The sequence below is a fragment of the Oreochromis niloticus genome, linkage group LG5 (genome assembly GCF_001858045.2).
Source record: "Oreochromis niloticus isolate F11D_XX linkage group LG5, O_niloticus_UMD_NMBU, whole genome shotgun sequence".
Taxonomy (NCBI): Eukaryota; Metazoa; Chordata; class Actinopteri; order Cichliformes; family Cichlidae; genus Oreochromis; species Oreochromis niloticus.
Window position 1 is genome coordinate 22,248,760 of NC_031970.2, and position 12,869 is coordinate 22,261,628.

The 12,869-nt window shown below is 38.9% G+C and overlaps 1 protein-coding gene across 1 annotated transcript in view; it reads left to right on the forward strand.

Annotated features, from left to right (window-relative positions):
* Positions 1-2,001: 2,001 nt before the first annotated feature.
* rad18 (RAD18 E3 ubiquitin protein ligase) overlaps positions 2,002-12,869 on the forward strand; it is a 32,134-nt gene continuing 21,266 nt past the window's right edge. The window contains exons 1-4 of the mRNA XM_003441281.5: positions 2,002-2,188; positions 4,087-4,165; positions 4,725-4,786; positions 5,003-5,073. Coding sequence (XP_003441329.1) covers positions 2,138-2,188; positions 4,087-4,165; positions 4,725-4,786; positions 5,003-5,073 — 263 coding nt within the window. The 5' untranslated portion in view covers positions 2,002-2,137. The remainder of the gene's footprint in view (positions 2,189-4,086; positions 4,166-4,724; positions 4,787-5,002; positions 5,074-12,869) is intronic.

The window sequence follows — 12,869 nt, forward strand, 5'->3', positions numbered from 1 at the left end:
CAACTTTTAAGTTCATAAACTTAAAAACCTTAGGGCAATCGATTGCATTAATTTATTGAAGTTGTGCTAACTTCTTTGGGTTTACACTGCATGTTACGTGGGTTATTGTTCGATCTCTGGTAAGCACTTACTAGTCTAAAGTTCAATAAGGGAAATGATATTCATTGTCTGCATTTAAAGCCTCCGAAAAATCTGCTGAGCATTCTCCACTGTAAGAACAAGATTAACTTATTTCTTTCCCATCAATGTCCTGAAAACAACTGCCAAAGGCATGAATAACTATTATAATAAAACATGAGGCAAGCTAAGAACTGGTTGTACCATTTTTTTCATGCTACACTTGTCATCCAGAATCACTTGTGTTAGTGTCATCTGAAAACACAAGTCTGTCATGGTGTGGACACCACAAAAGAAGAGCCTGTCCTTTTACATCCACCACAAGTAGGTCATTTATTTTGTAATAGTCATTTTCCACTGTCAGATTCCCTGGTTGGAGTTAGCAGTGGCTGTCTTTCCTATTAGCTCCCTCCACTGGAGCCAGAAAAACTTAATCTTTATGACTTTTGGATCCTTCAGTGTCCACTGATTTTTTTTTTCATATAAAATTTCTCATGTATTTCATGTTTAATCCATAATATAAATTAAACTGATTTATTCCAGTGGTAAATTTGTTGATGTCACAAATTATGCATCAAATGTGCTGTATATTACTAAGAGGTATCTTATGTCATTGCATAATAGCAACAGATGTGCAACATAGCCTCATTAATATATACATATAGTCATAAGTGGCTATCACAGGACTGTTAAGTACAACAGCAACACACATACCTTTTCCTGATACAGAGAGTCTAACAATCTCCTGAATGTGAACGTGAGTGAGCATTACACAATGTGTGTGTAAGTTCTCTGTCATCCATGTCATGGTAGTTTAAGGAGCTTGGAATGAAAGTGACTGGACTTCTTTAAGTTTTGAGGAGGTGATTCACCTCTCATTCAATGTGAGGTGAAACATCCAGCATTTTACATAATATACCGGTGAGCTTACATTGACCTGAAACATGGTGATAGAGAATGTCAGGTTACCGGTAACATAAACTGCTTTCAGGTTACGTTCTGTGAGCATCATTTTTGTTTTATAAGAGGGGCCTGCTGCACGTGTCTCTCAGTGCCATCAGCTAAGACCCCCCTATGCATGGCCTGCTCCCAGACCACACCATCCTCCCCCACCACTTCTGTCGGTTGAAGAGAGATGGCCAAGGAGAGAAAGAAGAGATCAATTGATTGTCCAGAATAAAGCTGTTCCTGCTGGTGAAGGCCAGATCCTGGCTCTGGGGTTGGGAGGTGGAAACGAGAGGAGGGCTCTGGGTGGGTGTCTGCAGGGGCTGGAATTGCTAAGAGGTTGCTAGAGTGGGGATTTGCTGGATTTGCATCTGGCCGGGGCTCTGCTGCTTCAATGAGTACAACTGAAAGGGCTTGATTTTGGCATCTTACACTGGAGTCCTGCAAAGTCCTGCTACAAAATAACTAAAGCTGGTTAAAATTATTAGTACATGTGTATTGTATATTGTTAATATGCTAAATTATACTGTAGCTTGACATTAAAGATATTAAACTCAGTAGAAACGGGAAGTTATTTATAAAATCATATAACAAAGTACATCAGAAAAAGAGACAGACAAAAGCTTAAAAAAAGCTGCTGTCCATCATATATTGTAATTATTCTGGAAAAAATTGCTCCCACTGTCAAACTTTAACTGGAAAAAAAGCCTTGTTTTGTTGTTATTTTCTATGATTGGTCAAACAGTAAAACATTGTGTATAAAATGCATGTATATCAAATGTGATATTCTTGAATCTGCACCTGTAGAAAGGTACGAGGCAGCACAAGTGCTGCTATGCCTTTAAGTCTAAACAATAAAGACAGCCTCTAACTTAAACCTGAAACAATGTAACCCGGACTCTGACTGAGTGACGAGCGCAGCTACAATCTTTACATATTTGTGGCTCAGCGGAAGTTGTCAAATGACGTCAGACGCATCCCGGTCTGTGAGCGGGACTCTCACAGCTGAGCGCCGAATAAAAAAAAAAGTGCTGAGGCTAACTTTGGCAAGAATCTGCGCGTTATTTCGGAGAAAATGGCCTTCGAGATGGAAGCGGATCTACCACCTAGTCTCGCATGTCTGAAAGTAGGTTGTAGCTTTGTTTGATTTCAAATGTTGTGTTGACATGCTGGCTGTTAGCCCCCAGCTAACTGAAAACCCCAGCAGTTACACTTACATCACATTCGTTCAATCTTTTCTCTATAACTCACGTGAATAACTGACGTGCTTACAGTTAGTAATGAAACGTTTGCTAACCTTTAAATACAGTGCAACAATGACAGAAGTCAGTCTAATTTAACTTTAATGTTGATCACAGCACACGAGCTAGAACCCCTTGCTCCTTAACATCAAAAGAAACTAATCTCACGGGTCTTGCGTCAGGTCTTCGCTGGGTTTCCCTTCTCCTCGTATCTGTTACTGTTCATCTGCTGTAGATGGCTGTGTCATATTACAGTATCAGTGATAGAACCACAGCATGCCTTTACTTTCTGGTACACAACAAAATTAGCCTAAACATAGCAAGAGACGATTTACATGATTCAGTTTAAAAAAAAAAAGGGTATTGAACAATCGCCAGCAAAGCGCAATAATTTGCAAATGTGCAAGAAAACTAATCCCGATAAAGGTGGAAATAACGATGTTGTTTCACTACAAAAACACCATTGAGTAAGACAAGGCTATAAAGGCATGCAAGGAGGAGACACTAGCACTAGCCTGGAAGCTGCAGTCACCAATAAAAGGGCATACAGTTTTTATTTTGTTGGTGTATTGTCAGAAATATTATTGCAAATTTCCTTTATGTTATCATCTTGAGGATATAGCTCCCACCCCTACCTGCCAGTTCTAATTTTGACCTCTTCTTGTTCATTTTCCTAATAGTGGTTTGGAAAGTGAGTAGTTGGTGCAAACATACTGTTTTGTTGTGGGTTGTAGCTTAGGACGTCATCTAATAATCAGAGGGTTGGTGGTTTGATCCCTGTCTCTTATAGTCTGTATGGGCAAGATACTAACCCCAAGTTGCTCGCTGATGTAACCATTGGCGTGTGAATGTTGGATAGAAGGCACTTACAGTAGAACAGTGCTATATAAAATTATAATTATAATTTTTCATAGATTCAGCTTAAGAAATGGGAGCAAATTATGACCTTATCCAGCAGGCTGCTAACATTGTGCCTAAATATGCAATTTAAATTTGGTTCTGTGGTAATTTATCTGTCAATTTGCAGAAACAAATCTGTTTTATCCCTTGAATTATGTGGGATTTTTATGTTTGGTTTATTCATAGGTCAATATTAAGTGGCTTAAAAATGAAGAAGAAAAGTAAAACATTCCTCTGAAAATGAGAGACAAAGCTGTGAATGACCAGAGGAAAATTTGAAAGGCCTTCAGAAAGTCTGGAGTCTATTGCTCAACACAGTTTAAAAAAAAAAAAAAATCACATGAAAGCCTGGCTCCATGGAAGCAAAAAATAAAGACATGAGGGATGACTCAGAATGTGTGCACAGTATTGTCTGCGGTCAGAAAAGAAAGGACAACTTGTATTTTTGGATGCTATGCAAACATTACATAAAAAAAAAGATGTGTAACCCTGAACATTCTTACAAGAGAACATTCTACATGAGAAAGGAGGGTTAGACAGTTTCCTGTTATTTAGTTGGATACACTGGTTTTAGGAAATGATATCCTTTGCATGGAAATGTATGGGCAATCCTTTGCTAAACGAGGACATTCACCAACGCTAGAGTACTACATTTATTTATCATACAGTGAGTAACATCTTCATCTGTCAACTTTTGCTATCCTGAATCTCTTTTTAAATTTATTTTCATCCTAAAATAATATATGATTAAAAGTGCAAAGGTTCATGCACGGATGCTTTGAGCCAGCCATACTTTTAGTAGGTAAAATATATTGTTGTTGTTGTTGTTATTGCCAGGTATTTGTTGATTTTAAGCTCTTTTTTTTCTCTCTCCCATCTACAGAATGTCGATGCGCTGCTTCGGTGTCCTATTTGCTTCGACTTTCTCAATATTTCAATGATGACAAAATGCTCACACAATTGTAAGTAATAGCAGTGCAGATGCAGTCATAAAAGATGTTCATGCAAATAAAAGGAAGAACACTGAGTGGATTTTTGAAACGAGCAAAATTGAGCTGAAATGATTTCAGAAAAGCTGAATTTGAAGCACAATCAGCTGTCCTTTGGTTGGTTTATGCACTATATCCCACACATTGCAGAGGCAGATCACCAAGTATATTTACATTAATTATTTTTGATCGTCTACCATAACGCAACATTGACGGGCACACATTACATTTCTATTGTTTTATTTTTAACGATTTAAAATGGTTTACTGTAGAGCTGCACACATCATATTATTTTTCTCATCTTCTCTTAACACTTCACCCTCTCTCTGTCACTCTTCAGATTTCACAATTTGCTTAATTAAAAACTGTCACACACGTCAAATAGTTCAGAGTGATAAAATGTCAACGGGCTGACATGAACTAACTTTACTGGTAGTGGAGAGGAGGACAACCTGATTAAATGGGTACCACTTTACTTTTTTTGTAATTGATTAAATATACCGAAACGTTGTGTTTGCATTTTATTTTGCAGTTTGTTCTTTGTGCATCCGGAAATTTCTTTCCTACAAGCTCCAGTGTCCAGTTTGCAATACAGTAAGTATGACCATGACTTGTAATGGAATTACATAATAATTAAGGACATTACCTAAAGAGACTTAATCAATATCAGTAAATATTGATTAAATTATTTAAGTAATTCACTGAAGAACATCACTTAAACATTGTCTCGCTCAACTTTAATTGTAAATATCACTGGATTTTGGACCCTATAGGCAGAATTTCTTCATATCTCACTTCTTTTTCTTTTAGCAAATGACAGAAGCAGATCTGAGGAACAACCGTTTGTTGGATGATTTGGTCACAAACTTTCAATCTGCAAGGTAATGTACAGCTCATGACAGATAGCAAGTGAACTGTCTTATATCTGAAATGAAGAAGAGCTTTTTATGCATTTAGATCTTAGTGCACACTGAATCACCACTAGTGGGGTCCATAACAATATTACAATATTAAGTTAAAGGACAGAAAATAAAATACTTGCAGCTGTATTGCATGATTTGGTACACATGCTGGGGTGGCTGTAGCTCAGGTGGCAGAGCAGGTCAACCACTAATCAGAAGGTCGGTGGTTTGATCCCAGGCTGCCTCCTGGCTGCATGCCAAATATCCTTGGGCAAGATACTAACCCCATGTTTGCCTACTGGTGGTGGTCAGAGGGCCCGGTGGCGCCAGCGTCCGGCAGCCTCGCCTCTGTCAGTGTGCCCCAGGGCAGCTGTGGCTACAATGTAGCTTGCCATTGCCAGTGTGTGAATGTGTGTGTGAATGGGTGAATGACTGAATGTAGTGTAAAGTGCTTTGGAGTCCTTAGGGACTGAGTAAAGCGCTATACAAATGCAGGCCATTTACATATAGAATAAGTGTGTATGCAAGCTATATACTTACCGGCCACTTCAGTAGTTATACGTTATCGGTTTTAACCCCAGTTTACCTTCAGAACTGCCTTAAGTCTTCATGGCACTGATTCAGCGAGGTGCTAGGAACATTTTTGTCCGTACTGATATGAATCAGACAGTTGCTGCTGATTTGTCAGCTGCACATCCGCGATAAGAATCTCCTGTTCCATCACATCCAAAAGGTGCTCTCTTGGATTGAGATCTGGTGACTGTGGAGGTCATTTGAGTACAGTGAATTCATTGTCATGTTCAAGAAACCAGTTTGAGATGATCTGAGCTTTGTGAGATGGTGCATTATCATGCTGGAAGCCGCCACCAGAAGATAAGTACACCGTGGTCTTAGATAAATCATCTTTTTCACTCCTCCGAGCTATACAGAATGCCACAGCCAGACTCCTTACACATTCTTGTAAGCAAGCTCACATTACTCTTTAGGTTGGCTCCCAGTAAATTGCAGGACTCGATTTAAAATTTTTGTACTCACATACTGAGCACTTAACAGCCAGACTCCAGACTATTTATCCCAGCTTGTTACTAAACACACTGCTGCTTGTGGTCTTCGATCACAGGTTCAGAATTTGTTTGCAGTTCCTCGTACAAGATGAAAGACTAGGGGGGACAGGGCCTTCAGTCTGTGGCACCAGGGCTTTGGATCAGCCTCCCACTCCAACTAGCTGACTGTGGACTAAATAAGAAGCAGCTAAATACCTTTTTGTTTAACCTGACTTTCTGTTGAGATGTTTTTAAACTACCTGTTTTACTCTGTTCTGCATCTATTGCTATTAACTGCATTTTTATTTTATTGTGCAGAGCTTTATGACTGCTTATCTATGAAAAGTGCTTTATAAATAAACTAGCATACTGTGGTCGTAAAGGGGCACGATAAACGACAATACTCGGGTATCCTGTGGAGATTAGATGATGTCAGCTGGTAGTAAGGGGCCAAAAGTCTTCCAAGAAAATATTTCCCCACACCATTACACCACCACCACCAGCAGCCTGAACTGTTGACACAAGGCAAAGTGGATCCATGCTTTCATGTTGTTTATACCAAATTCTGACCCTACCATCTGAATGTTGCAGCAAAAAGCGAGACTCGTGAGACTAGGTGATGTTTTTCCAATCTTCTGTGGTTCAATTTTGGTGAGCTTGTGTGAATCCTCAGGTTCCTGTTCTTGGCTGATATTCTCCTCTGACCTCTAGCACCAACAACCAACAGATTTCTAATTTCCTTTATTGTCATTCAGTTAATACATCACAGATGTACGCAGTTCAAAAAGAAAACGGTCTCTCACTGGATATTTTCTCTTTCTCAAACATTCTCTGGAAACCCTAGAGATGTTTTTGTGGGAAAATCCCAGAAGATCAGCAGTTTCTGGAATTTTTCAGACCTGACACAAACAACCGTGCCATGTTCAGTGTCACTTAGCGGTTGCTCTTGATGTATATTTAGGTCAGACATTGAGTTGCTGCCTGGTGATTGGCTGATCAGATATCTGTTGGCGAATAGTTGTGCCTAATAAAGTGGTGTGTGAGTAAGCTTTTCATCTAAGTATCATTAATGAAATATTTCTTTCTGGCATTTTGCACATCAGACTTGTTGGGACGCAATGATTTAATATAATCCATTTTGCTACAGCTATCCAAAGTGGGTTTTTAAAAATTCTTCATCCTGCAGAGGCAGGCTAAACGAGTAATAAAAACGCCAGATCAGATTTCCTCCGCAATCCATGTAAACCTCTTTACCATGAGCACAGGTGCTCTTCAATTTGTATTTCATGATTGTAAGACCTGAAGGGCTAAAAAAAAGAAAGGAAAAAAACCCACTGTGGGGATTTCAGGGGATCCCATTGTTATTGGCGAGATTACATTATGCCCACTAAGAGAACTATTTCACTTTTTCTTCTGTACAGTATTGAAAAAAACAGCCTGATTGCCTCCTAGTAATCTACTTCTTATTTACAGATTTTCTGTAAATCAAATGGGGATTTTGTTTTCATCAGCTGAGGTCACTCAGAGTTCTCATTGCATTGCACTTACCTGTGTGCTGTGTAGCTCTGGGGCTGATAAGTTTTCATCACAACAGGACGCAGAGATGAGGTGCAGAGTCCAGAGCTGGGCTAAAGGAAATTTCAAGGTTCAATTTAGGTTGCATGTTATCTTCAATCTTCTGCTCTAGTGACACAGTTCACACAAGTGAAAACCTTTCCCTTAAAATAGATTGTAAAAACGGATTGTTCTGTTGTTAATAACACTGGCCACATGCTTGCAGTCACAGGCTGTCTTAGACTGATAAATGTTGTTCTGTGTTTCTGTTATGGAACAGTTGTTTATAAGGAGGTGTAATTACTGTAAATTATTTACAATGTCGTGGAACAACAGGTCACTCCAAACTCTAATTATTTATTACTTCAGGTTGGCACAGGGGTTATAAATCACACAAGGTCTCCTGGTGATGCTAAACTTATGTAAAAGGGGTTTAACTGTATTATTATTATTATTATTATTATTATTATTATTATTATCATTATTATTATTGTTATTATCATTGTACATAGCTCTGGAGAAGCTTACATTTTCACCCCTCAGTAATAAAAGGCTAATAGTTATTGTCGTCACCCGGGAAGTCAATGTCGACATAACTCGAGAATGGGGTGACGTAGGATTTTGAAGTTTATACGATAGGCTTAATTGCCTTGAGGCTTAATTAGTACCAACTGTGTCGAGAAAATATCTGCCACGGCATCACACCACCAGTCACATGAACTGTTGATACAGTGCAGGATGGATCCGTGCTTTCATGTGATTTAGTCTAAATTCTGACCCTGCCATCCACATGTCACCGCAGAAATTAAGACTCATCAGACCAGGCTAGTTACAGGCCACAATTTTCCAGTTTTCTAATAGTAATGAGAGGTTATTTGAGTTATTGTTGCCTTTCTATCAACCCCTTATCTGACCTCTGACGTCAACAAGGCACTTTTGCCCAGAGAGGTGCCGCTCACTGGATATTTTCTCCTTTTTCTTTCTTTTTATGTACATTCTCCATAAACCGTAGAGATGACTGTGTGGCAAAATCCCGGTAAATCAGCAATTTCTGAAATACTGAGGCCATCCCATTGGGCACCAACAATCTTGTCACGTCTAACATCACTTCAGTAACCTTTCTTCCCCATTCATTGGCTGGTTAGATATTTGCTAAATGTAGTTTAGTCATGTTTTGTGCCACCGTGTGTTGCCAAAGCCTCTGTATGTTAGCTGAACACCATTCTTCTGTGTTTTGATGATCTGCTGACTGTAAGAACCATAGCATATGATTATGTTTCAACCATTTAGGTCTATGGATGGGATATTGTTATCCTGTAACGACAAGGATAAAAGCAAAGCCCCTCAGACTGACTTTGTATTGATTTGCAGTGACCCTTCCCTCTAGGGGACAAATGGACAGACACTATAGCAGTAAATTGTCCCAAAAAGCATAGAACAACGCCACCTCACCCCTTCTCTGTACTGGAAAAAGATTCAAGTTTGTCATCTGCCAAACTCGTCACATTCATACCAGCAAAAACTACATCTGTTTTCTCTTTCTCTTTTGCTTGTGTTTCCATTTCTTCTGTTAAAACGCACAGGTCAGAACCTCCCTGCCAGCAACTCTGGATTCACAAACCTTAAAAAAAGATTTAGTCCAGGTTTACCGATTAATACTAATCCTCCTAAACCACTTTTTTATGGACGGTGGCTGAGGTTGACTCCTTCTGGAACATTTCATATCTATAGTCCATATGTGTCACTGAGGTAACACATAACAATCTCCATCCCGGGAATAGTGTAAGAGTGGGGCTCCAGACAGTAACATTTCCCAGGAAATAGAACTGGTTTGCGTGAAAGTAGGGAACATTTTGAGAAAACACTTCTGGCCGGAGCCTCCGCCGTTCAGGGCGTTCATAAACTGTTGTTCACTGAGAGTGACGCCATCCTGTCATTCTTTTCTAAAGAAATAATAATCCAAATGTAGAACAGAAAACATCTGTCAAAGGATATACTGTATATGTTCCTTTGTATTATAGATAGTCATCTATTAACAGATCATTTTGATGATCCATATTTTGGGGAATCTTGTAGCAACTCCTATTTAAAGATTAGTTGAAAACAAGCCTGTGAGCCTAAATAGGGCTGTCGCTGTTTTTAAGGCGGTGTTGCCCCCCCCCCATAAAAAACTGTGCCTAAAGTCATTACAATTGTTTCTTCAAAATCTGGGCTGATGCCAATAGAACGACTGAATGCTGTTATCAGTCAGTCTACCACAATGTTTGTCCCTTCCATCAATCACATCTCTGTTATCAACAGTCTGAAAGGTCTCCCTTCAAACTGTAGCCCTTCTGATTGTCATCACAGTTACGAATGAGTGGATTAGGCAGCAGCCTTCTCCTTCTCTTTTTAATTTCCTGTTGTCTAACACCGAGCATCTGAGAAATTGGATTCGTTGGTTTTGACTCTGTCAAAATGTTGTTTTGTGTAAAAATAGACTTGTTTCAACTGGATTATTTGCTTTGAAACGACAGCATTGCAGAGCATTTAGGGAATAATTATTTAAACATCTGCCTATGCGGTTGGTAAATTCTCTGGTCCAGCATGTGTTTGGGGACAACTTCCTTCATTCGGATTTATCACTGTGAAATCAGTGCTTTGGGTTGCTGTTATCTGATGGCTCTAATTTACTCCTGTTAGAGGCCTTTTTCCTCTAGCACACCATTAGCTGTTATCTCAGTGCTGCATATTTACACTGGTACAGTAACCAGTTACCTTGCAGCCTCTTGTCTCATTTGTGTATTTGCACATTAGGATAAGAGATAAATTGCTAACAAAATACGTTTAATCACAATCACAACATGCCCTTTTCTATTATAAATGCAACATGGTTTGGATTTAGTGTTGACAGACCATTTGTGAGGCTGAACCATCACATTATGAAATTGTGTTTCACAGAGGGTTTCATTTAGACGTGGGTTATGTATTTTGTTGTATCACAGCCTCTTGTAAAATAAAAATACTCTAAAATACAGACACTAATAACAGTTTCTGCAGTTTTGAAACTTTCTGGGTTTAAGATATGAGCTGTTCTGAAGTTCAGGGTCTCATTTGCTTTAGGTTTGATTTTCACAATGTGTTGATGGTGTTTTAGCACCCAGACGTTTCTGCTATAGAGCCCTCCTATTGTAACACGTGCAAAATGCATTTTTTTTTCTTACACCATTAGTCTTTCTTTAAGTTCCCTGAGGTCTATTGATATCCACACACATAATCCTGTTAATGAAATGATTCTGACTGTTGCACGGCTTCGTTTTTAAAGTCTTGGCACAATTACCGTGTGTATTGTCCCCGAGTAACAGCGACGGCGACTTTATAAAATGTGGTCCAAAGGCTTTGTGTGGAATTCCTCTGATCTCCTGCTCTGTATCTATGGTTTAAGGTCTCTAACACCCAGCTTTAAAAAGTGCTGTAGAAGCTATACTTGCCCTTTAAAACCCAGTTCTAATTATAAAACTTTAGCCCTCACATAGTAAAGAAAATCAATGATGCAGCTATTTAAATTCAGTAAGTGCTGGGAATTTAAGTAGGTTGTATTGATCTTACAGATCAGTGGGATTGTAAATAAAATGCCTAAACTTTAGCTTCATTCCCTCATAATAACCAAATTCATCCTTTTCCACCTAATCGGAGGTCAAAGCTGAAGCTTTTGAAGAGAAGCTAGAGAATATGGTTCGTATAATAGGACCAGTTCTAAAGTAAGGCGGTACTGTATTCATTTACCTCATAGTAATTTTTTAAAAATCCTTTAAATCCTTTGCTGAAAGTATTTGGAAAGATGTAAGGTGTCTTTTTCACCTTTACTATAAATTCCTATCTACTCATTGTTAAAAAATCAGAGACGAATTCATATACAACAGTATGGTATTGGGCTAATCAACTGAATGATGTTAGTGCACTGGAATAATTATTTTGGATGGTTGTGAATACAACACATATAAATCTTTTACATTTATTTAATATATTGGTCAGTAAATGAAATCTATTACTCTGTTTAAATTGCCCCAATCTGCCCCAATCCATGTCTGTCCTAACATTTTAGGAAACTTTTAGTTTCTCCAACTAGATCAAATTTTATTATTAATATTAACTAATAAGAATGGACAGCGGTGGTTTTATTGTAATGCCATAAGTGTCTGGGACACTGCGAGACCACGAGTGCAGGGGGGTATCTGCCCTGACGACATCTCTGCGTTGGTAAGCTTAGGTGTGTTAATTGTGAGGCTCTGTATTAATATTCATGAAAAGAGCTTTGGACATAACTCGATAGCCAGGTGGTTTAAGTGCATCACACATGGGGGAAAATGCCATTAGCACAAAGTGGGTGGGTGGGTTCACCCCCCCCCCCCCACACACACACACGCTTTCCACTGTCTCTCAGTAGTCACTATCTAATAAATGCAAAATGCTCAAATAATAAATGAATAATAAAAGACGTGGCTTTGATGGATTCTAGTTAGAAACCAAAAGTGAATGTTACTCACTATCTATCTGTCATCATTACCTCTAGGCTACAAGAATAAGCAGTTTCTATCAGTGTTTTTTTTTCTTAAAGTAAATCAAGCTTTTAATACAGAGTGACTTGATCTCATAGCTGATGTCTTCTCTAAGGCAAAAAGAAGTAAACTGCTTAGGCACCACAGTTTTTAGAAGGATTTGACTTACTGAAGTGAACAACAACAACATTCTTTCTCAAATGAGGCACAATCAGTTACATCTAATAAGATTAGTGTACATCAGAACTGTCTAGGTTCTGTTGAGTAACAGGGGAGTAGCACTTTATCTTATCTCTCTGTGTCTGCGTCTACCTATCTGTCTTTGGTTCATTGGACATTCTCTGTTCATTTTTGTCCAGAATATGTGTATGCAGCATTACTGATGAATGTTATCGGGAGAGCATATTTGTTTAAGGTTGGGAGGAGTAGAACGTGTTTCCACATCACATGTGTGCAAAGCTAACTTGGCGTGTGGTTGCATCTGTGCGTGCATGTGCATGAACCTCCTCCTAATGTAGACAGAAAGCACAAATAAGTTCTTAAATCTGGAAAGCAGAACGTCGCACACCTCATTGGTTCCATTTTATTGTCAAGTAACGGCCCAGCTGCAATTTGTTTGCTTTCCACATTTCTGAGGCTG